This window comes from Leuciscus leuciscus (assembly GCF_965113295.1).
Source record: "Leuciscus leuciscus genome assembly, chromosome: 13".
Classification (NCBI taxonomy): Eukaryota; Metazoa; Chordata; class Actinopteri; order Cypriniformes; family Leuciscidae; genus Leuciscus; species Leuciscus leuciscus.
The window spans coordinates 24,460,096-24,485,532 of record NC_138737.1 but is presented as its reverse complement, the minus strand read 5'-3'; the positions used below and the strand labels follow the sequence as shown (position 1 = coordinate 24,485,532).

General features: G+C 38.3%; 1 protein-coding gene across 1 annotated transcript in view; it reads left to right on the top strand.

The window, feature by feature from the left end:
- Positions 1–12,307: 12,307 nt before the first annotated feature.
- Positions 12,308–25,437, top strand: part of LOC309513527 (protein bicaudal D homolog 2) — a 38,806-nt gene continuing 25,676 nt past the window's right edge. The window contains exons 1-4 of the mRNA XM_082189415.1: positions 12,308–12,458; positions 14,758–15,046; positions 22,381–22,593; positions 24,087–24,239. Of these exons, the coding sequence (XP_082045541.1) occupies positions 14,816–15,046; positions 22,381–22,593; positions 24,087–24,239 (597 nt within the window). The 5' untranslated portion in view covers positions 12,308–12,458; positions 14,758–14,815. The remainder of the gene's footprint in view (positions 12,459–14,757; positions 15,047–22,380; positions 22,594–24,086; positions 24,240–25,437) is intronic.

The following is a 25,437-nucleotide window of genomic DNA, read 5'->3' as shown; positions in this document are numbered from 1 at the left end:
CGTCAGCGCAGATGCGAGTCTGGGGGGTGTTTTGCTGCAGGACCATGAAGGACAGCTGAAACCAGTGGCCTACTGCTCTAGGGTGCTGACCGATACTGAAAAAAGGTACGCCCAGATCAAAAAAAGAGTGCCTGGCGGCTGTGTGGTCCTGTGAAAAATTCTCAAAGTTTCTGTATGGATTAGAAAGTTTCATTCTGCAAACTGACCATAAACCACTGATCAGTGCCAAGGATCTTGATTCAGTTCCGTTGAGATGTCAAAGGCTGTTGTGGATGATGCGTTACAATCCTGTTGCACAATATGTACATGGCAAACAACTGATGGTTGCAGATACGCTTTCACGACACCCTCAGCCAACCATCTCGACAGTGGTCTCAGAATTAGTGCAAGAAGTGGAAGCTTATGAGAATTCAGTGGTGCAGGCCAATCTCTCCCACAAAGCTGGAAGCCCAAAAGAGAGACAGATAGATTTCAAGCTACAAAAAGTGAGGCAGTACATGACTGATGGCTGGCCCAGGTATGCAGCTAATGTCCCTCAAGCCTTGAAATCATACTACAGTCATACCTTGTGCTTTATGATGACAGGATCATAATTCCCAAAAATATAAGGTCTGACATACTACAAAGATTGCACAGTGGTCACTAAGGCATTGTGAAATGTAGAGAAAGAGCCAGATGTTGCGTGTGGTGTAGAGTTCTCAACGGGTCGGGTCGGCCCGACAAACCCGATGGGACCCGCGGGTTCGGGTCGAAAATATAAGCAAATGACTCGGGTCGGGTCGGACCTCGGGCTTAATCTTTTTTGCGCTCAGTAAAAAAAAAATTAAAAAAAATTATTAATCATCGCTGCTGTTCACCGTAAAGAAAGTCTGGCTGCTGCGTGCAACGTGCATCATGGAGAGGGGCGGGGGCAGACCTGACCGTGCACGCCTTTAGCCTGGAGAAGAAGATGGAGTTGGTGAAAAGTATACTTGATTTCTTTTTATTTCTTATTGTGTGAAGATTTTTATTTAAGGCATATTTATATAGCCTATTTTTATATTTAAAGTTAATTGTTTCAGTTGTTTGTATTGTTTGTATTGTTAAAAGGCGTGAACATTAAAGGTTGATTTGAATTCCCGTCTGCTGGTCATGATAATACGTGTATGAGAAAGAAAAACGTTGGGCCGCGGGCCGGGTTCGGGCAGATAAATCATGTTGATGTGTCGGGTTACATCGGGTCTGGGCTTTAAAAGCCACGGGCCGGGTCGGGTAGGGTTGTAATTTTCAGGCCCGTTGAGAACTCTAGTGTGGTGGCCAGGCTTAAGTAAGGAAATCTAGCAGCTAGTCAACAGCTGCAAGGACTGTCTGGAATCAAACTTCTAACCACTCCACTGCCAGACAGCCCATGGGAGAGAATCGGTGCAGATATCTGTGAAGTAAATAAGCAGCATTACTTGGTAGTCGTGGACTATTTTTCAAGATACATTGACATAGCTCCTCTTAAAGACTTGTCAGTTGAAACCACGCGTGCTTGCTTAAAGAACATGTTTGCACGATGGGGCTGTACCAACATTCTCTTTACCGATAAGGGACCACAGTTTAGTGCAAGTGCTTTCAAATACTTTTGATAGAAACTATGACTTTCAGAACATTACTTTGAGCCCTTAATATGCCCAGTCGAAATGGAGAGGCTGAGAGGGCAGTGCAAACATCTAAAAAGATTTTGAAACAGTCTGACCCATTCACAGCTTTGATGAGCTTCAGAGCCACACCCCTTCAAGCTACAGGTGTAGGTCCCGCACAGCTCATAATTGTTAGACAAAGAAGAACTACATTTCCCACGTTAGAGTCACATCTGCAACCTGAATGGCCCAATCTTTGGCAAGTGAGAAAGGCTGATCAAAAGGCCAAAAGGTACTATAGACAGTATTACAACCAAAGAAACTGTGTCAGAACATTACCAGAGATTCCACCTGGAACTTCCATTGCAGTCAAGCTGGATGATAAAAGAGGGTGGATAAGATCCGGCACTATTGTCATAAAGTGTGAGACACCACAGTCTTTCCTTATCCAATCAGAAACTGGGGTACTTCGACGAAATATATGATACCTGATGCCAACAGTCAGTGACAATGAACCAGCATCTGCTTCAGTTCAACGGACAAAGGACTAAAGGAAATTCACGGTCAGGATCAACTTGCGTCCACTAAGCCTAATAATGTCCCAGACATTCCAGTGCAGGATGAACAACCAGGAACTGGTCTGTCTGAGTCTGATTCCAGTCACATACAATCAGTTCACCGAAGAGGGTGAAAACAAGGTCTGGACGAATTGTCACAACTCCAAAGAGATACAAGGATTTTGTGTGAAAAAAAGAGAAAGAAAACAAAACTATTTTGATGAAAACAAAGTGAAAATAAATGATGTTTCTATTACAGTAAGTTCATGGTTCAATGTTACATTATGTTAAGTAACTCATAAGGAAGGGTGATGTGGTATAAAACAGTTTAATGTTGTTATTGGTAATGTGTCACTTATCCATTAGTTGGCGACCAAGTGCTTGCTAATAGTTAAGGTGCAGTGTTCAAGGACCTAAGAGAGGTCAGCCACTGTTTCTAGGAGTAGTCACATTTTGTGCTAGCCTGGAAATCCAGACCTAAATCTAAAAGATTAATGGTCCGGCGTTGAGTAATGAAAATCGGCCAGCTCGAGGGGCGGCACCACGCATGTATTTGAAAATCTCACTGCACGCAATTGGATAACACTACGACCAATCACAACAAGTTATCGCTTAGCTACCAGCGGAGCTAACAGGTAGATTAGACTCTTACCGTATCCGGTCGGCAAAACAGCAAAAACGCCCTTCTTGCAAAGGAACGATTCGAGCGCCGTATTCTGTTCCTCTTTTAGAGAAAAAGGCAACTCTAAATCTTTCATTGTAGCAGCCAAAGCCATTTCAAACAAATGGTGTCCATATAGCCATCTTGCAATGTTTACTAATGACTTCAACGTCGCAGCGCTGTCGTCATCTCGCCTCTGGCCCGCCTATATCAGATAACTCGACGTGATTGGTGCAGCTCAAATCGAGGGGCATATTTAATGAGCATCATTACTCGACACCAGAGTAACTCGCTGAGCAAATTCAACTTGTGCTCTCGCGAGAACTCTGGATTACCAGGGTAATTTTGTGCTCGTGTGTACAGTCAAAAGCTTTGATGCTAATAAAGCTCACACGTTAATGAAACTAAGTATCATTATTGAAACATCACAAGGACTGTTTTTAAGGTGATAATTCGTTATAAATATGAAGATTGTGCTGTATCTAGAAGATTGTTGTATTGTACTGTGTCTTCTATAAAAATGAGTATTGACATTTCGTAAAAAAAAATAAAAAAAGCAGTTTGCAAAAAGCAACTTAGCCTACGTTCAGTTAGATGTGTTTTGACTACTTTTTGTAGGCTATGTTGTATAATTATATATCTAGGTAATGAAAATATATTAAAAAGCAAGACACAACTGACAAATGTCAGGGCACGGAAAACCCCTGAACTGTTAAAAGGACAATATATCTCTGCGGACATTCAAACGGATTCTTTATTATGAATATAGGACTGACCTGAAGGAAAATGCTAGGCTATATCTACTATAAATGCAGGTACACTCGCTAACGCGATCAGCCATGGTCTCGTTCACTCCGGCTCCAACACGCCACCACGAAGCCTGGGTGGTTCTGCAGCAGTCAGGTCTAGACCAAGACTCTCTCCGACCCTCCCAGTTTTCGAGTTATCCACGCAAAACCGCTTCTCCCCTCTTCGTGAAACAGAACGCGATGCTATGATCATCAGCGATTCCATCGTTCGGCACGTACACGCTACGTTAGGTAAAAGTAAGGTGCACAGTCACTGCTTTCCTGGTGCTCGTGTTTCTGAAATCGCTGCTCGCGTTCCCGAGATTCTGAACGGTGACGAGCGCGTCAGAACTGTGGTCCTGCACGCAGGAGAGAACGACATCAGGCTGCGGCAGACGGAGGTTCTGAAGAAAGACTTCAGGAGCCTGATCGATACGGTACGCAGCACATCGCCTGAAACAACGATCATTGTGTCAGGACCGCTCCCCACGTACCGACTAGGGCATGAAAAGTTCAGCAGATTATTTGCGCTAAATTAATGGTTAATGTCATGGTGCAATGAGCAGAAACTGCTCTTTGTAAATAATTGGAATCTGTTTTGGGAGCATCCTAGGCTTTTCCGTGCTGATGGCTTACACCCAAGCAGATTCGGAGCAGATCTTCTGTCGGATAACATCTCCAAAATGTTAAATACCGTTTGACTAGTAACCAAAAGTCCAAATCATAGTCTCTGCTGCACCAATTTAACTGATATAAATACTAGTGTAGAACATTGCATAGAAACCGTGTCTATTCCTCGTTTAGTGAGATCAAATAATAAATCTACTGCAGGATCTAGGAAAAATCTAATTGTTAAAACAGAAAATGTTGCTATTAGTAAACAAAAACCATTTCTAAAGCTAGGTCTTCTAAACATTAGATCACTCACACCTAAGGCAGTTATTGTAAATGAAATAGTCACAGATAATAGCTTCGATGTACTTTGCCTTACTGAAACCTGGCTTAAACCAAATGATTATTTCGGTCTAAATGAGTCTACTCCATCTGGATACTGTTATAAGCATGAGCCCCGTCTGATTGGTCGTGGCGGCGGTGTTGCAACAATCTATAGAGATATTCTCAATGTTACTCAGAAAACGGGTTATACGTTTTTTTCGTTTGAAGTACTTGTACTAAATGTTATGCTTTTAGATGTTAGAAAAACATCCCTATTATCTCTAGCCTTGGCTACCGTATATAGACCGCCTGGGGCTTACGCTGATTTCCTAAAAGAGTTTGCAGATTTTCTCTCAGACCTATTAGTCAATGTCGATAAAGCATTAATTGTTGGAGATTTTAACATACACGTAGATAATCCAAATGATGCGTTAGGGGCTGCGTTTACAGATTTATTAAATTAATTTGGGGTCAAGCAAAACGTCACCGGACCAACTCATCGTCTTAATCATACACTCGATTTAATTATATCACATGGAACCGATCCAACCGATATAGATATCATTCCACAAAGTGATGATGTCACTGATCATTACATGGTAACTTGTATGCTTTCCTGTAGCTCAGTGGTAAGAGCATTGTGTTAACAACGCAAGGTTGTGGATTCGATCCCAGGGGATTGCACATACCTATGTATAAATGTGTAGGATAATGCAATGTAAGTCGCTTTGGATAAAAGCGTCTGCCAAATGTAACTTGCATATTATGTACTGCTGCCACGTTATCAACCAGGCAGAACAATCCTTCCATCCACCATAGATAATTTCTCAAATTGCTTATCTAATCTGTCTCAGCTGCTGCCTGAACCCAAACAAACAAATGAACTAGAACATCGGTTCCCAACAGGGGGGTCGCGGCCCACAAGGGGGCCTCAGCGAGCTCTGTGGGGGGTCGCGTCATATTTTGAAAAGTTTTGAGCAATTTGCATTAAATAAAAGTCCTTAACTTTTTTCTGTTCAAAATTTATATAATGAGCGAGTTCATCATGAATCCATTTACCAAACCGTGTTTTTGTCTTATCCTGAATCACTATGGTACACCTATAATAAGTGATTACATTGGGACTATTTTACCCTGTTTCGGATCGCTGCCGCTGCGGAGTAGCCCAGTACCTGCGTGACTCGTCATAGACGCACACAGAGAGAGAAGTAGTTCCGGCTACAATGTTCTTCCGAAAGACGCATTATTCTGTTAATAAACGCAAGTTTTGTTATTGTATTTTCAATATTATAGGCTATTATTTGTGCATAAACATATCTGTTTATAGTAAACATACCGTTTGTTTGAAAACAACATATTTTGTCATCCTTTCTGCAAGCTTACAAGAGCGAAAATATCATTAAATGTGAAGGGGGGCCCTAAAATATTTTGTTGGGAAAAAGGGGGTCTCAGACAAAAAAAGGTTGGGAACCACTGAACTAGAAGAACTAACTAGCACTATGAGCTCCATTCTCTCTAGAACATTGGATGTTGTTGCACCCATTAAATAAAAAAAAGGTCAGAGAGAAAATTAAAGCACCATGGTACAACAATACTACGCATGTTCTAAAGAGAGAAACCCGTATTTTAGAGCGTAAATGGAAATAAACTAATTTAGAGGTCTTTAGAATTGCGTGGAAAGACAGTATGTCACGTTATAAAAAGGCCCTAAAAGCGGCCAGGGCTGAGCACCTCCACAAACTAATAGAAAATAACCCAAATAATTCAAGGTTTTTATTTAACACCGTGGCTAGACTAACAAATAAACAGACGTCACCCGAACAAAATATCCCGTTACAGTTCAGTAGTAATGATTTCATGAACTTCTTCACTGAGAAAATAGAAAGCATCAGAACCACAATTGTAAAGGTTCAGTCTTCAATTGCGCCTTATAATTCAGCCTCAATTATCACCCCGCAAGAACAATTACAGTGCTTTACAACTATAGAACAAAAAGAGTTAAATAAACGTATCACTTCATCTAAAACAACAACATGTTTATTAGATCCTATACCAACTAAACTATTGAAAGAAGTGTTACCTGTAGTGGAAGAGCCTCTCCTCAATATTAGTAACTTGTCTTTATCTTTAGGTCATGTTCCAAGAACATTTAAACTGGCAGTTATAAAACCACTCATTAAGATTTAATTTCAAATCTTCCATTTATGTCTAAAATATTAGAAAAAGTGGTGTCCGCTCAACTGGGCTCTTTCTTGCAACAAAATGATATCTATGAAAAGTTTCAGTCTGGATTCAGACCGCACCATAGAACTGAAACTGCGCTCGTTAAAATCACAAATGATTTACTTTTAGCTTCTGACCAAGGCTGTATCTCAATACTAGTTTTACTTGATCTTAGTGCTGCGTTCGATACTATAGATCACACAATACTCTTAGATCAACTACAAAATTATACTGGTGTTCAAGGACAAGCATTAAGTTGGTTCAAATCATACCTATCTGACCGCTACCATTTTGTCTATTTAAATGGAGAAAAATCGATCATAACTCCAGTAAACTATGGAGTGCCGCAAGGATCTGTGTTAGGCCCTCTGTTATTCTCAATATATATGATGCCACTTGGAAATATTATAAGGAAACATGGAATTAGTTTCCATTGTTATGCTGATGACACTCAAATATATATTTCATCACGGCCGGATGAAAACGCTAAATTATCCAAATTGACAGAGTGTGTTAAAGATATAAAAGATTGGATGACACGTAATTTTCTTTGATTAAATCCAGACAAGACAGAGGTAATACTTATCGGTTCAAAAAACCGCCCACAAGACCTGGGTGTTATACTCGATTGCAACCTGTCTTTTGAAAATCATATTTCATATGTTACAAAAACAGCCTTTTTCCACCTTAGAAACATTGCTAAGCTACGTAATATGCTATCAGTTTCTGATGCAGAAAAGTTAGTTCATGCATTCATGACCTCGAGACTAGATTACTGTAATGCTTTATTAGCTGGTTGTCCTGCATCCTCAATAAACAAGCTACAGTTCGTCCAAAATGCCGCCGCTAGAGTTCTTACTAGATCAAGAAAATATGATCATATAACACCGATTTTATCATCACTGCATTGGTTACCTATAAAGTTCTGTATTAATTACAAGGTATTGCTACTGACTTATAAAGCCCTAAACGGCTTAGCTCCAGTCTATTTAACGGATCTTCTATCGCCCTATAATCCATCGCGCTCTTTAAGATCACTAAATTCAAGGCTTTTGGTCATACCTAGGATTTCTAGGTCCACCAAAGGAGGGAGAGCATTTTCACATTTGGCTCCAAAACTCTGGAATAGTCTTCCTGATACTGTTCGTTGCTCAGACTCGCTCTCCCAGCTTAAAACTAGATTAAAGTCGCATCTCTTCAGCCAGGCATTCATATAATATTTGTAATCTTACATTTCAAACTACAATCCGGCCTCTAGTTTATAAATGCCAGAGGAGAACTGGCCCCCGACTGAGCCTGGGTTCTCCCAAGGTTTTTTTTTTCTCCATTAGGTCACCTGATGGGGTTCTAGGACACCATTAGGTCACTTGATGGAGTTTTTCGGTTCCTTGCCACTGTTGCCTTTGGCTTGCTCAGTTGGGGATATTTTGGGGATATTGAATTTAATTTTATCAATCAATAAATTCCACTAGAAACAAACCTTGTTGTATTATTTTAATTTAATACTGTGAAGCTGCTTTGATACAATCTGTATTGTGAAAAGCGCTATACAAATATACTTGACTTGACTTGACTTGACTCTCACAATACTCTATAAGCTTCAATATCAATAAGAACATTTGTTTACGTTGCTAAGAGTGGTTGCTACTGGGTTTTGTGTAGTGATACATAGAACTGTTGAGTGAAGTGTCATAGCCGTGTTGTATCCTTTTATCGTGAATAAAACACAGCCATTGACAAATCAGAATCAAGGACTGGAACTAACCGTTTTAAGCATGTTTAGGCGATAATCCATTCAGAATTTGAAGAAAACGTATGTTTTGCTGCATCGGGTAAGGCCATGGCTTGCCTGTTCAAATTATAGTGGTTTGTGAACGTATAACCACATTAATAATAGTGTTTATCCTGGGATGTGTAGGTTGTTGATAGATGACGTAACTATTTCATGACATTCTATAAAATGTGTAGAGATGTGTAAAAAGGAGGAATCCCATCTAGCCTTACCCTAGAGTTGGTTCACCCTCCACCTATGCTAGTATCTAAAGAATAAGCACTAGTAGCTAATGAATAAGTACTTGTAGCCTACTTAAAGTGTAAATCAACCCCTGGTCAGAGCCTAACTCCACCCACTGGCAATATTTGAAAAATGCTGGAAAAGTTGGCAAAGCCCATCGGAGACAGAAGGGACGAACCGAGGGTGGGGCTGAGCGGGTAGGGCGTGCACCTGAGACCCGCAGTGGCGGATTAATTGACACATAGGCGTAATTTCCGGGTGGGACATGTCCCCACCACTTTTTGCCAGGGTCGATTATGTCCTTACCACTTAACATCTCGCGGCACGGATGTACCAATACAAATAAATAAAACATCTCCAGTTAAAGAAACACGCTGACTTTTTGGGACTTTAGCTTATTCACCTTATCCCCCAGAGTTAGATAAGTCCATACGTACCCTTTTCATCTCCGTGAGTGCCGTAACTCTGTCTGACGCACCCACCGCTTGCCTAGCTTAGCACAAAGACTGGAGGTAAACGGCTCCAGCTAGCATACTGCTCCCAATAAGTGACAAAATAATGCCAACATTTTCCTATTTACATGTTGTGATTTGTATAGTCACAGCGTGTACAATAACAAGGTCACATGAGACACAGCCATCTTCTAACCATATACATACTGGGAACTATATTCTCAGAAGGCGAAGCACTGCTACTTCTGCAGAGTGATTTACTCCAACTCTGAGCGAACTCTCTGCTCCTCTCTTCTCAGGTGCTTCTAGCAAATCACTCTGCCCAGGTAGCAGTGCTTCTTAACTTGCCTTTGGCTTGCTCAGTTGGGGATATTTTGGGGATATTTAATTTAATTTGATCAATCAATAAATTCCTATTGAAACAAACTTTGTTGTATTATTTTAATTTAATACTGTGAAGCTGCTTTGATGCAATCTGTATTGTGAAAAGCGCTATACAAATAAACTTGACTTGACTTGACTTGACTTAACTCCCGAAGCAGACGATGCTAGCGAAGGGCGTGGTGAGCTTGTGCTTCAAATGCAGTAGCCACCGTTCAACTCAAAGAGGACAGCACTCAGACGTTTTTACACCATATATTGTAGAATTAAAACACTTTATACCCAAATGTCAAAACATTTACTCGAATCAATGAACAGCACTAATAAGGCCCCAGTCCTACAGATCATCGGTTCCCAACAGGGGGGTCGCGGCCCACAAGGGGGCCTCAGCGAGCTCTGTGGGGGGTCGCGTCATATTTTGAAAAGTTTTGAGCAATTTGCATTAAATAAGAGTCCTTAACTTTTTTCTGTTCAAAATGTAATGAGCGAGTTCATCATGAATCCATCTTCCAAACCGTGTTTTTGTCTTATCCTGAATCACAGAATGGTACACCTATAATAAGTGATTACATTGGGACTATTTTACACTGATTCGGATCGCTGCCGCTGCGGAGTAGCCCAGTACCTGCGTGACTCGTCATAGACGTACACAGAGAGAGAAGTAGTTCCGGCTACAATGTTCTTCCGAAAGACGCATTATTCTGTTAATAAACGCAAGTTTATTATCGCTCGCTATAGCACCAAAAGCCTAAAAAATAAAGCCTCAAATTGATAAAGCCTCACAAACAACATGCAAGTATTGAGGCCCCAGACAGAAGTCATTTAGTAATAGCCTATATTCATTCTTTTTTTACCTACACACAAGTGTGAATACTGATATTTTTGTTATTGCATTTAAAATAGGGCAAATTTATAGGCTACTCCTAGGGCTTACGTTTTTAAATTACAAAGGGCCTACTAATGTTTTTGTTATTGTATTATCAATATTATAGGCTATTATTTGTGCATAAACATATCTGTTTATAGTAAACATACCGTTTGTTTGAAAACAACATATTTTGTCATCCTTGCTGCAAGCTTACAAGAGCGATAATATCAATAAATGTGAAGGGGGGCCCTAAAATATTTTCTTGGGGAAAAGGGGGTCTCAGACAAAAAAAGGTTGGGAACCACTGCTACAGATCATTAACTAAAAAAAGTTGTTTTAGGGTTTAGTTACCATTTAATGAAATAGATACTAGTATCTAAAAAATAAGTATAACATGAAAATAGATACTAGTAGGTTTTTAAGGATTAAATGTTAAAACTGCTTGCCATACTATGGAAGCTTGTTTCCGCCACATATTATTAAAAAAAGGATAAAAGTAATTGTGACTTTTTCTCTCACATTTCTGATTCTTTTTCTTGCAATTGCGAGTTTATGCTATTTCACAATTATGAATTTTTTTTCTAAGAATTGTGAGTTTATGTCTCACAATTCTGACTTTATTTCTCGTAAATCCGAGTTTATAACTTGCAATAAGATACTAGTATAAAAAAAAATTGGTATAGTAGGCTAGCATGAAAATAGATACTAGTAGGTTTTAAGGATAATTACAAATGGTAATTTCGACATTTTATCTTGAAATTCTGACTTTTTCTTGAAATTGCAATTGTTTATATCTTGTTGCGATTTTTACTTAATTTCTTGCAATTCACTTTTTTTCTCTGGATTGTAAGATAGAAACTCAGAATTGCAAGAAAAAGTCAGAATTGCGAAATAAAAAGTCATACCTTTTTATTCCGAGGCAGAAACAAGCTTACATAGTGAAACGGCTTCTCAAACAAGAAATCAAATTTAGGGCAAGACTTGAATTTGTCCATCTGGAATTGATTGGATCGTTGGATTATTGTGGTTTGCTATTGCTGGATCTCATGTGAATGACAGGTTGTCCCGCCCTCGAGCCGGTGAACACCTCATCAGAGAAGAGAAGTCACTGCTAGAGAGAGGGGAAGTTATTTTGATTAAAGATTACAAGGTTGATTATTATAAAAAAAATTATATATAATAATGATGTGCTCGGAAAATCATTTGTAATAAATACTGCAATATTCCATCAAAATAAAATAAAAATCAAGAATTGGCCATTTTGATTTCATGGTGACAAGATCGGCGTTGACTGTTTGGTTGTTGCATGAACAATGTATTTAACATCTCAGTTTTTAGACAGTCAGTTATTTGAGTAATGATGACAAAAAAGTAGGCTTACTACACTATTTGGGAACTTTGCATGTAGTTTCATTAAACTATTGAATTAGCAGTGTGGTGGCCCCATATTGTTCTGAAATATGGAAACATAATTTATTGTAAAATGGCTTGTTTATTAGCAGAAACGACATTCGTGTGGCATTTGGCAGTGCAGTTTATCAGTGCCATTAAGGTAGATTTATTGGTACTTTGTTGGTTGCTTCATGTCACAGTACAAATTTAAAGCACACAATAATAAACACTAAGTAAAACTAATAATCGTTTAAAACTTTCACATTTGTATCATACGTGACAGCTGTTTTGTACAGTCTATAAGTTGTCACCATAGTCTATCTATGGTGACAACTTAATCTTATTTTTATTCAGTGGCAGAACCACATCCGCTGTAAAATGTTCACTGAAGCTGCGCGAGCGTGAGGCGGAAGTGGATGCGCGTCATTGGCTGTTGAGCTGCTCTTCAGAGTTGTGCTCGTGCTCGTATATTCATTCAAACGGCTGACTTCTGGAGCGCGCGCAAGAAAAGGGTTGATCTCCTTCAAGCTCAAATTCATGTTTCATCCGTTTACTGCATGAATCTGTCAACCAAATCTAAAGGTAAGAGACCATTTAAAGTGATATTCTTATCTTTAGCCAGCGCCAGCTGACAATTTATCCTAAGCTAACCTTGTAGCAAATAAAAAATAAATAAGGCGGATGTATTGACCTAATAAAGATCCTTCAGCAAATGAACGGTTGGTAATTTTTGGGCAACATTTGCTACTTTTATAATAACAAGAACAATGTTTTGTAACCTTGAGCTAAATCCAAGAGAACCGAACTATTTTATGTGTTAGCACCGTGGCTACCGCAAACTATTCACAAACTAGCTAACGTTAATGTTTTGACAATTTACAAAGTGTCCTTGTAAAAAAACGAAACTTTTAGAAACCAACATATTGTTACCAACAGTGAGCTTTTGTAGCCTGACCAACCCAATTCGTCTATTTATTGCAGTTAAGTGTAATAACATACATTAAAGATACTTCCTGAACTGAAAAATGTCAGTAAGCCACCAAAAATTACGCTTTTTGACACAACCTGTCTGAGCTTGAATCCAAAAAGCGCCACTGCTAATGTGAAAGCAGGACTAAGTTTAACTGTTAAAGGAATGACTTTAAGTGTTTCTGTTGTTTTGAAACACTCGGTTTACACAGACATATTGGATGATGTTAAAGAGACAGTTCACCCAAACATGACAATTCCGCCACTATTAAAGTGAAGGGTGACTCAGACTATCGTTCTTCTTGTGTGTTCCACAGTAAAAAAAAAAATTCATGCAGGTTTGGAATAACATTAGGTTTAGTAAACGATGACGTATTCTCAGGTTTGGGTGAGCTATCCATTCAGTAATCCATGTAAAACCACCATGTCATTAGATGGACATTCAACATTAGCTTGCTGGAGTGAAAGTGTAAAAGTCTTTTAAGCTGCTAGAGTTAATCTCATTGGGCTGAGTCCTGCTGGTCTGATGGGAAACAGCTCTGATTATCTCATAATAATGTTAAGTCTGGGGTCTTTGAGCTGTGCAGTTGCTTTCGAAGAGGCTTCATTATGTTAGGACTGATAGTAGCCTAATCTTACACATTCGAAATCATGAATGTGAAAGTTCACCCAAAAATGATTTAGCTGTCATGATGTTGTTCCAAACCCATTCTACTGTCTTTTGTGGCACACAAAAAAAAGATGTTTAACAGGGCTGCGTTTCCCAAAGCACTGTCAGGCAAAGCACAATGGTCTCTACGATCAACTTAGGCTTACGATGCTTTTTGGAAACGCAGACCAGAATGTCAAAAATTGTCATTTTCAATACAATAAAAGTGAATGGGAACCAAGAAAAGCAGTAATCACCAACTTTCAGTGGAAAAGAGCAATTTAGACGAGGAAAAAGGATCATTTAGGCCTGTTCCCACTAATATATAGCCTAATAAAAGAAGTCATTTGTGGTCACCAAGGCTGTGCATTTATTTGATCAAAATAGAGTAAAACAGTCATATTTAAAATATTGAATTAAAAAATATATATATTTTAATATATTATAATAAAATGTTTTTATACATCTTATATTTTATTATATGAAGAGTTCAGATGCAAAAGCCTCTAAATGCCATCTGAAATTTTTTATAGAATGATCATTTTTATCAAGCTCGTATATTTAAATTCAATAATTTCACTTAAATGGCAATGAAGATTACCTATTAATTGTCATTTAAGTGAAATTACTGAACTTAAATACACAAGCTTGATAAAAATGATCATTCTATAAGAAAATTTCAGATGGCATATAGAGGCTTTTGCATCTGAACTCTTCATATATTATTTTAAAAAATCCTGCTTATTTTTATTATTATTTTTCAGGATTCTTTGACCATTAAAAATGTTGGGGTATCACCTTGGTAAGACTTCTTTTAAAAAACATAAAATTCTTACTGACCCCAAACTTTTGTAATAATTTCACAGTATTACTGTTTTACTGTATTTTTGATCAAATAAATGCAGTTTTGTTGAGCATTAGAGACTTCTTGTTCTTTCAAAAATGAACTTACAAAATTTCAACAGTTGTTCTAATTTGATGAGAATAGGAAAGTACACGGCATAGCTAGCGATAACAACACAGAGGAACGATATCATTGGAATCACTTTCTGGACATTTTTTTTCCCCAGTTGATGAACGATAAAAACATTAACAGCCAATAAAAATCCACCCGAGTTCAAATGTGTGAGCTCTTTAAAACGCCAGACAACATAACTGCAGAGTGTGCTTATAAGTCAATTGGTGTGGATGCTAATATATTTATCACTACATCATGTGAACTGGCCTTAACTCTAGTCCATATGTCTTCTTGCTGACTTCAAGGATGACGAGACAGGAGTGACGTGTCTGTTCTCGGCCGGAGCGTGAGGTTGGGCAGAGGATGCTGGAGGAGGGTGATGGAGAGGTGGAGGGGATCGGAGCAGGAGAAGGGGGGCTTCAAGCAGAGGTGGAGAGGCTGACGGCAGAACTCCAGGAGGCCAATGAGGAGAAGTTACAGGCTGCACGGTACGGCCTGGCCGTTCTGGAGGAGAGCGCTGCTCTGAAGACCAAACACAGCCAGCTGGAAGAAGAACATGAAGCCCTTAAGATGGAAATGCAACAGCTCAGAGAGGTCAGTCAAGAGAGAAATATAGAAATATGGAAAGAGTGGCAGAAGCTTGGATTTAGGTATTGAGGAATTGTTACATGAGACAAGAGCTTCCCCCCCCCCCCAGTGATATTTATGTTATTAAATCGCAATTAATCGTTTCAGGATCCAGACTTTGCATTTGATGTGAAGTAATGACTTAACACTGTACCAAAATCGTTTATTGTACTAAATTAAACTTTTTTATTTTTTATTTTTTATTTTTGAAGGTCCCATGACATGCTACTTTTTGTAGGCTTTAATATAGGCCTTAGTGGTCCCTAGTACTGTATCTGAAATCTCTTTCCAAAAATTCAGCCTCGGTGCAGAATTATAGCCACTTCAAGCCAGTCCCAGAATGAGCTTCCTTCAGACGGGCCGTTTCGGTGTCTGTAGCTTTAAATGATAATGAGAAGGAGAAAGGCGGCGCAAGGTGGAGGGTGAGTGTGGCCTTGACCATCTTGCGCAACGGTACCGTGGCGTGCATGTTTACGTTGGATATAGCAATGGCACGAAGACACGCAGTCGTTCAAGCATTTCAGTTTGACCCAGAATCTGATCCAGATGGAGAAGCAACGGATGAAGAAGTTGCAACTCAGCGGCTCCAGCAGGACGTTTCCGAATGGTTAGTTTAAAAAATTATGTCTGGATACGGTACTTTATTCGGATGGTTTACAGTTATTATCATGTAGCTAACGCTAACCTACTGTTGCCTTTTCATGAGAGATCTGTATATTTATCTTATTACAATTACATCAAGCTCTGCGATCTTGAAATGCGGATATCGCGCGCGCCATATAACCAACAGGAAAACGGTTATCCAAATAACAAAGAAGTGTACAACACTCGCGTTACAGTATGTGTATTCACACACATAAACTGCATAGCTAATGTTACAGCCACATTCTACGTGTAAAATCTAGGTAACCATAAACAGTAAAGCAACACACTTATATATCATTAGTTGACTTACTTGTCCGAGGTGTGTAGCTGAGCCAAAGAGAGTGATCCAGACTTTAGTTTCAGACGTTCAGCAAGCCCAGCTCTGCATTGACCTTCGGTGTTCATTTGTACATCCAATTATTGAGCAATTGTTATGCTTCGCTCGCTCAAAAGCCATGATATCTCTCGTTGACAAACTAAAATCGCGTGCGCGCGTTCCTACTTCCTAGCGCATTTTCTCATGGGCGGAAAAAATATTCTCTGGGCGGGCAAAGCAGAGACAGGGGAGGTAACATTTCCTCCTTATGACGTCATAAGGAGGAGATTCAAGATCAGCGCGTATGAGCCTCCATTTTCTCAAAGGCAGAGAAAGAGCAAAAGCTCGATTTACACCGATTGAAATTTCTAGAAACTTGGGGAACATATACAGGCTAGGGGAACTCATATTAATGTTAAAAAACCTCAGAAAATGAAAATTTCATGTCATGGGACCTTTAAGTGAAGTTCACAACGTAATTTTGGGAAGAGTGAACCCATCTAATCTTTCAATTAACTGCCGGAGCATATAAGCAGCCGCTCACCTTGTTTTGGCATCCCTCCACCTCCCCAACTCCACCAACATAAGTTAGGCTTCTTGCTACCATACTCATCATCCAAGCATTAGTAGTCACTGGGGGGTATATCTAAGCTTGAGTTGAAGCTGCTTCCTCGAGCCCCTCCATTGCGGACAGCAAGCCAAATAAGCTTAACTTTATTAGCTTAAAGATTATATGGGCAAAGGAACTCGTGAAATGATTTATGGCGTAGGTATGAGTATTTGTTGTTTAAATGGTTTAATTCTCTTAGCAGACAATAATTTGCCGCACAAATCTTTGTTGCCTACACAAACTGTGTTTATTATTGAAGCAAGTGAACCTGTGTTAAATGTATTGTGGATCATCATTCTCTAGATTAATGAGCTCCTGTGAAATGCAAGGACTTTACTTCTTGCCAGATTATCAGTCAAGTCACCCTCATTTATATAGTGCTTTTAACAATATGAATTGTTTCAAAGCAGCTTTACAGTGATAATAGGAAATTACAGTAACGGAGATTGTTTTGGCTTTACAGCAGCTCTAGAATAAATAGGTTTTAATATATATGTGCGCAAGCGTGTAGTCCTTTTTTACAAATCAACCCTCAACAAACTACTTGTCTGGCCTTAAAAATGTATAATACAGAATTATTTATCGCGTCCGCGTAGCCACGTGGTGACTCTGTACAGATATAACGACTATGTTTTATCTGTACGGAGGTGAAGGGAAGATCAGGTCATTTGTATTTATTTAAATTGCCTTGTTTCCCCATTTACATTTATAATAATTTGCCGCACAAAACTTTGTCTACACAAACCGTGTTTATTATTGAAGCAAGTGAACCTGTGTTAAATGTAGTCTGGGTCATGTTTCCTATTACCTTGACTCTGAGTGGTTTTGTTTATTTGAGGATGAGGGCATATCACAACCTGTTCATTTTTGCATCTGAAAACAGATGAATTTGTTGAGAGAGAATTTGATTGGACAGTGGAGACATAACCTTTGACATCAAAATGGGTTTTCACTTTCCTTTTAAAAGTTGAAAAGCCTATTCATTTGTTTGTTTATTCATGACCAACCAGTTTAGAACCACTAAGAATCATTGAACTTGTGATTTGCTTCCTGAAGTGCTTTTTTCTATAAAGGGATTTTGTCCAAGGAACAATCAAGCCTTGAGAAGTCATGTCGTTTAGCTGTTACACAACCAGCCTGGGGACTTTTTCTTTGCCCTTCTTCTGTTGAATGATCAGAATCATCTTCATCCCTGTGTGATTCATATCCTTGTGGTGTTAAAGATGGGTAGTTTGCATTCTCCTATGTTTTGTCTGGAGATAGGACACCACTTTCAGTGACCTGTTTTCCCTTCTTGTCAGTATCATTTCAGGATTTGTCAAACCAAAACATGACATTTAAATTGAATGATAATCACATGACACATTAACAATTCTTTGGGACCCAGGGGACTAACCAGTAGTCAGATATTTATACAAATGATGGCAAAAAGGAAAATGGTGTAGTTTTGATGATTCATCAAGCCAAATCGAGCTTGATCGAGTGGTCTGCATGTTATTCTTTTGATAATAATCATTGAATAATCTGTGAAATAATGAATGATAAAATGCCCTTTCTTTCTCTAAATGAATGAGCTCCTGTGAAATGCAAGGACTTTACTTCTTGCCAGATTATCAGGTCATCTGATTTAAATTGCCTTGTTTCCCCATTTAAAAAAAATATTTTTTCCAAATGTTTTATAGGAAAATGTGTGTCTATTTTTCTTAAATTTGAAATGAAGGGGGTCTTTTGAATTTTAAAATTGAGGATATGTATTAATATGTTCCCATTTCCCAACACTACCATTTTAATAGATCATCTGTTCAGACAGATCAGTCTTTGTGGTCCATGGCCAAAGAAGAAAACAAATAGGCTGTAAGCCTGGGATGAATTAGCTTTTTTTTGGCTCTCTTTGTTAACTGATTTATTACATAAATCTGTGGCCCAAAATCCCTGCGTTTCGACTTTTACAGTTCTACAAATTTGCAGCACATTGAGGACATTATATGTGCACATGCATTATTGGCTGGCCAACTTCAGCTAATATGTCTCTCATATTTTATATGAAGTTCACATGTGGACATTGTTGACCCACTCCCTCTGGTATGAAGATTAGGCTCATGTATTTCTCTCTCTGTGTGTCTGATTAGTAGAGCATGAAATCTGCAAAGTAGGTGTGTGTGGTAGAGTGAGATGACTGGAGTGAACAGATCTGGGTCTAGTGTGATATTCTAGAGATGTAGCTTAGATGTGGTTCACATTGCAGTTGTCATTTCCTGTTTAGTCCTTTAAGATTATACTAATTAATACATTTATTGAATCGTCTTCTTCATTCAATAGTTCATCCAAAAAATTAAATTGACTGACCCGCCTCTCCTGTGCTGTTTCAAAACGATATTATTTTCTTGCTATCTTGAAACACAAAAGAAGATTTACGACAGAATGTCCAAGCAGCTCTTTTCCATACATTGAATTAAAAAAATTTTTTGTTGAAGCCAAAGGTCATTGGTTCTTGTGTGTTTGAGAGCTCCTATGAAAGATGTGGAGCAGTTATTATAGTTAACTAATACTAAAACCATAAAAAATGCAAATTGAAATAAAAGAAACTTGTTTTATTTCTGCTAGTTGCAACACTTCTCATTTTTTAGTTTAACTTGATTTACTAAAATAACTAAAACTGATTTTTTTTTTAAACTATAGACATAATAAAACATGACAATGCACAACAAAATTACTGAAACTAATTAATGAAAACAAAACATAAAAAAATAACTCAAAATATTTATAAAACCTATAATAGTAACTCGATAATAATAATAAAAACCCCACCAATTTGCACTTACACTTATTTAGAGCCGTCACGATTCCTCGATTTAAAGTCGAGTACTCGATTTAAAAAAATCCTCTAATGCAATTTACTGGTGTTGAGTAACCGGCAAAATACCGGAAGTGGCGCGTTCCACGGACTAGAATCCATGAATCGCCATATTACACTGTTTTCTAAGGCTACGTGATATATTTAAAGGCACACTATGCAGTTTCCGTTTTTCTCAAACAGCGACCCCTAGAGTCACTGTGGAGTACTTGTATTTAACGTTACTGACGTAAATACCACTCACGCAGAGCCGTCATTTACTTTTCCTTGTCTCTTCCGACCGCGCTTTCTTCATTTTCTTCGTCAACTCTGCCATGATTCACGTCTGAAATGCGTGCTAGTGTCTTCATGGAGGCTGCTTCATATGGTGTTTATGTATGTGCCGTAAAGCAAGTCGTGATTCTTGCGAGATTTGTCGGGGCGCCAACTCTCAAACCTGCATTGCTGGTTTTGCCAGTGGCTGGTTTTTCATTGTTGCACTCAAACTCCATCTCTGCATGCTTTGAGTTTGGGTTGCTAATAACAATCATCTGGGAACGCAGTTTGCGCCATTTCACAAGATTTGTTACGTAACTCATTTGTAAATCTACGCCAGCACGGGAGAATACATAAATATGTTTCTAAATATCTAGAGATGCACCGATTACAATTTTATGGGCCGATTTCCGATTTTTCATTAAGTTTGACCTGCCGATACCGATTTTAGCCGATTCCGATTTCATTTTTTCTAACCACTTTACAGCACACACAAATATTTATTTATTTTATATCTTTTCTGTAATAGAACATTTTACAATTTGCATAGTACATTTTTTTTTAACAGATAAACGCTATAAAATAGAACTATATAAATTACTCCAGGTGTGGGTAATTCACACACATCTAAAGTGCAGTGTTATGGAAGAACCATTTCCTTTTCACATTCAATATCCAATAATTTTTTTATATATGTATTTAGCAAACTAAACGTCTGTATGGAAACAGGGAATGGCAATAAAATAATATATAAATAAAAAATAAAATAAATATAGCCTTGCAGTATAAAGATATTTCTCAAAGCACACACACACAGGCCTATTGCAATCACTTGTACAAACTGAATAATAAAACAAGTTTAAATGGGTACATTTTCTATAAATATTAGTCTTCGTTTTCTTTTCTGACATTGCCTACTCCAGTTCTTGTTGAAACCCGAAAATTCTGTGCATTTTGGGCACTTTTTTTGTGAAACCCTATTTAGGCTATTTTGTCCAACAAATGTGTGCTTTCCCTTTAATTGAGCGCGAGCAGTGCAGCAAATGGACTCGGCGCCGAAACACGCACTTCACTGCTCGCGACGCTCCTGCTTGACGCTCACGTGCTGCTCCTGCTACCGTTGTGAATGCACTCATTGATTAACATGCACGCCGGAAAAAAATATGCGCTTGCGGTCTGAACGGACGTAATTCACGAGGTTTCCTACATGTGCGTTCCGTGTGCACGTGTGATGCTGATGTTGCGCGATGTTAATCATGCGGTGCCCGAGTGCATTTGACTGGCATAAAATCGGCATTTGTCAGACTGACCGGCCGGTCATGGCCGATCACGTGAAAATCGGCCAATTCCGGTCACCAGCCGATCAATCGGTGCATCTCTATAAATATCCAAAATATTAAACAAGGATTTAATCATGGCGTAGTGTAACAACAACTAACACCAGGCCGTTGGCCCCCTTTGCAGGCATTTTTTATAACACATAATGTTATATTTATACATAAGTTATGTTTATATTAGTTTAGTTTATCTTTTATTTTACATTGTGTATTTTAACAGTGTTGTTCAATAAAACCCATATGATTACTTACTTTGTTTGAACCAATTATTATTGCTTGTTGTTAATTTTTATTTTAAGTCATTTTAAAGGCTCTTGTTCACTTGGATCTATTTTGATTACCACAATTTTTTTATCCGTTTACTCGATTTATCAATGGAATAATCGGTAGAATATTTGATAGCTGCAGCCCTACAATTATTGCATGTCTTCAGAACCATGGACCAAAGATACTTTTATAGTGCTTTTTTGTTGCTTTAGAGCTTAGTCTTATAAATCACCTTCTGTTTTTGTTGTATGGATTAGAGCTGCTGAGATATTCTAACATCTCCTTTTGTGTTTCACGCAAGGAAATCATTTTGGGGGACATCTTCATTTTCTGTCTTTTAAACAGCATGTTCTGCTCCTACACATAATGTACAGAGGTGTAAATTCCCCTGCATATCTCTTACAGGCTCTCATGTACACTTCACTTCCCCCTCTTCACTCTGCCTTTCATCATTAATTATAGAGCAGCACAAGCATGTTTTCCCACATGTTCTCACATGATTCAAATTATAATGTTCAGAGAAAAGTGTGTGGCTACGCTAAGGCAACCTGTCCAGTATTGGTTCATCTGGTAACAGTTCAATTCAGTGTGAGACAGTCTGGGAAATGTTTGTTACGGTTTGTCCAAGCACAAAAGCGGCTTTAGCATGAGTTAAACCCATTGTAATTACTCCCTCTGTTTGCCAGTGAAGCTGGAATGTAATTGAAAGTTTCACTTTGCCAGCTCTCAATACAGTTGCTGTTGTTTATTGGCTAGGCAAGTAAACAAATCACTCAAAATAATTGAAGTCTAACAACTTCTTAACTTTCAACAGCTCTGAAAACTCGTTTGAAGAATTTCAGACATTCACGCAAAATAGCAGAGGGCCGTAAATTGTGCCAATGTTACTTGTTTAAGTCAATAAACTAAATTGTTTTGTTTCTTCTTTTGTTGGGAACTGGCAAAAGCGTTTCTAGTGTAATTCAGAGTCTTGGCTATGGTGAAGATGAGAGGGTTTGATGGTGTAAATGTTTATAGGCTCTGGCAGACTCTGTGAGCAGCCATAAGCGTGCAGCTGCAGATGGGGAAAGTCGAGAAGAGAGGCTCCTGCAAGAGTCGGCCACTAAAGAGACGGCCATGGAGATTCGCATGGATGAGCTGCAGGCGGAGCTTAAACAGGCCCGCGTCATGCTGGCCAATGCCTCGGCTGAAAACGAGAGACTGTCCGGGCTCTCCACCCAGCTGAAGAAGGTACAAACACCATCATCAGTATAAAAATGTGCTTTACTGTTCCTGACCTCATAGACACAAGTCCATTAAAATGTTTATTGACTTTGCTATATGAGCTGTATAATAGGGTTCATATGCTAAGAGGCTATATTTATGTGTAATTGCATCAAACAAATGAAAATTCTAAGCTGAAATGGCACTCATTAATGTAACCTCTGCTTGCATACTAGCTGATCAAAGTAAAAGTAGAAATATGAGTCCTTGTTTTCATGAGGCCTGATCATGTGACAAAACCGGGATGAGTTTCACTTGAAGTGAAGAGAGTCCATAGTGAACTAACAGAATTATTGTACATGTACAATGCTTGTCACATCTATAAGTAACAGATGTATAAATGTCATGCATATTTAAAGGTAGTAATGCACTGCACATTTTTGGGCTTTGGTCAATAATTTATTTCAGACACTGGCCAAAAATGTTTTATAATATATTTATTTTATATATATATATATATACACAGTATATACAGTATATATATAAATTATATATTTTTTTGTTTCTTGGAATTACAAATTTATATATTTATTTATATATAATGTGTGTGAAAAATTTAAAGGAGTAGTTCACTTTAAAATGAAAATTACCCCATGATTTAGTTACCCCATGAGTTATATTAAAAAGATATCCTGGCTCTTCCAAGCTTGATAATGGCAGTGGATTGCAACCAACAGATTGAAGCTCTAAAAAGTGCATCCATCCATCATAAACAATCTCCAAACGGCTCTGGTGGAGTAATAAAGGCTTTCTGAAGCAAACCGCTGAGTTTTTGTAAGAAAAATATGCCATTTTTGATAATGGAAAACACTGCCATATCAAGCTCGGAAGCGTCAGGGAGTTTATTAATATAACTCCAATTGTATTCGTCTGAAAGAAGAAAGTCATATACACCTAGGATGACTTGAGGGTGAGTAAATCATGGGGTTATTTTCATTTTAAAGTGAACTCCTTTAAGAGCTTGTGTGTAAAAAAAATTATGACTTTTGTGGGGGAAAATAAATGAATTTTAAGCACTTCAAATGATAAAAAAAAAAAATTTATTCTAAAGGAAATTTGGCAAGTTCTTTAATAAAAAAATATTAATACTACTCTGCCTTATTCTAAATAGCCTCACAATCTGCACAACTATAGTGCATTAACTTGTCATGCCAGGTTTGATGTCAATGGCCGTCTTCATTCAGTTCAATTACAGTATGGAAAAGTGCACCTAGGACATTGTGCTAAACTTCAAATTTTTTGTTCAAAGTAAGGTTTGGAATTGACACGTGGACGTGCAAATCATGACAGAAATTTAAATTGAGTAAGCCATCGCCTTGAGAGAATTTTTATTGATTGGATTTACAGCTGCAACATTTTATGAAGCTACCACCATGTAATTGCTGTGCAGATCTAATACTTCTATTCGGTCTATTCTGAATTCTGTGGATCTGTCCTGATCGACTACCTCTGCTCTCTAGGAGTACGAGTGTTTGGAGTTGGAGAAGACCCGTACGAGAGAGGAGATGAAGGAATACAAGGCTCGAGAGGTGCAGCAGCTTCAGGATAACAGTGAGCTGGAAGAGGAGAACATCTCCCTGCAGAAACAAGTCTCAGTGCTTAAGGAGAACCAGGTGTGTAAGAAAATGGGTGGGAGGTAATGCTGCTGATCTAGAGAAGGCTCATATTTAAGTATGATTTGTGTTCTTGTTTTCTGTATTTATTGAATAGCCAGCTGTTTCTCATAAATATGTCATAGTAATCCTCTAATGCAATTTTACATGCAATGTTAAGCCCTTTATTTTAGTGTTTGCTGAACATAAGTCTCTCCTTGTGGAATGTGCTTCACTAGAGATGTCTTATGACTTTGAATGTGTTTCTTGCAGCTGCTGTCACTGCAGTACAAACACTTCTGTTGTAGTGCTTCAGTCTCAGCTGATTTTTGACAAAGCCTTCCTTCTGAGGGAATGCACAAGAGAAAGGTTTTATTCACTTCCCGCATAAATATTCAGACACACAGGCTAGAATGCCTTCCCTATTGGACAAAAAAAAGAAGAAGATTTGCTCAGGGTGAATTCATACAGTAAATACACAAATAAGCTGAGTTTTCCTCAAGAATTGAATTTAATAACTGGATTAGTCATTGTAAATTAACTCTATGTGTTGTGTCTCAAGAATTTAACAGCAAGTTGTGATTTAATGTCACCAGTTCTCATTGTATGCAAAGTTTTGGGATTGACAATGCAGCGTGACTCTGAATGCTAACAATTGAACCCATTTGATGTTAAATTGGTCTGGAGATAGTTTGATATCACTGGGGTCAAAAATCGTTTTTTAAAAAAATTTTTATGCAAGTATCTGAATGAGAGTAAAATCACTGCATTGAACTAGTTGTTCAGTTCTGTTGTTTACAAACCATGATTTTAATGTAAATGTGAAAGTCACAATCAGGAGCAAATCCAGTGTCATAATAGCCCAACAGTGGCTATGATGTCACGAAGAGGATACAGAGCTGGCTTCCTGTTTTTCCCTAGTAAAATTTATTTATTGTAATTTGTCATCAAAGTTTGTAATATTTGTTATATGACATGAGATCCATAAAGGCAGGCTAATCCAGCCTAACAAGTGAGGGCAGGGAGCTACATGGGAAGTAGACAAGCGGAAGTTAGTGTATGACTTCTAGTAACGAAACTTAAATTGTAGTTGCTTGGTGTCTTTGGCAGTTTTGTTATTGCTAACTAAAACTAATATTGACAAACCTAAAATATAAATAATACATGAAAAACTTAAACTCTTTTCAGTTAGTTGTCAAGGCAAAGTTTCTAATTTCCA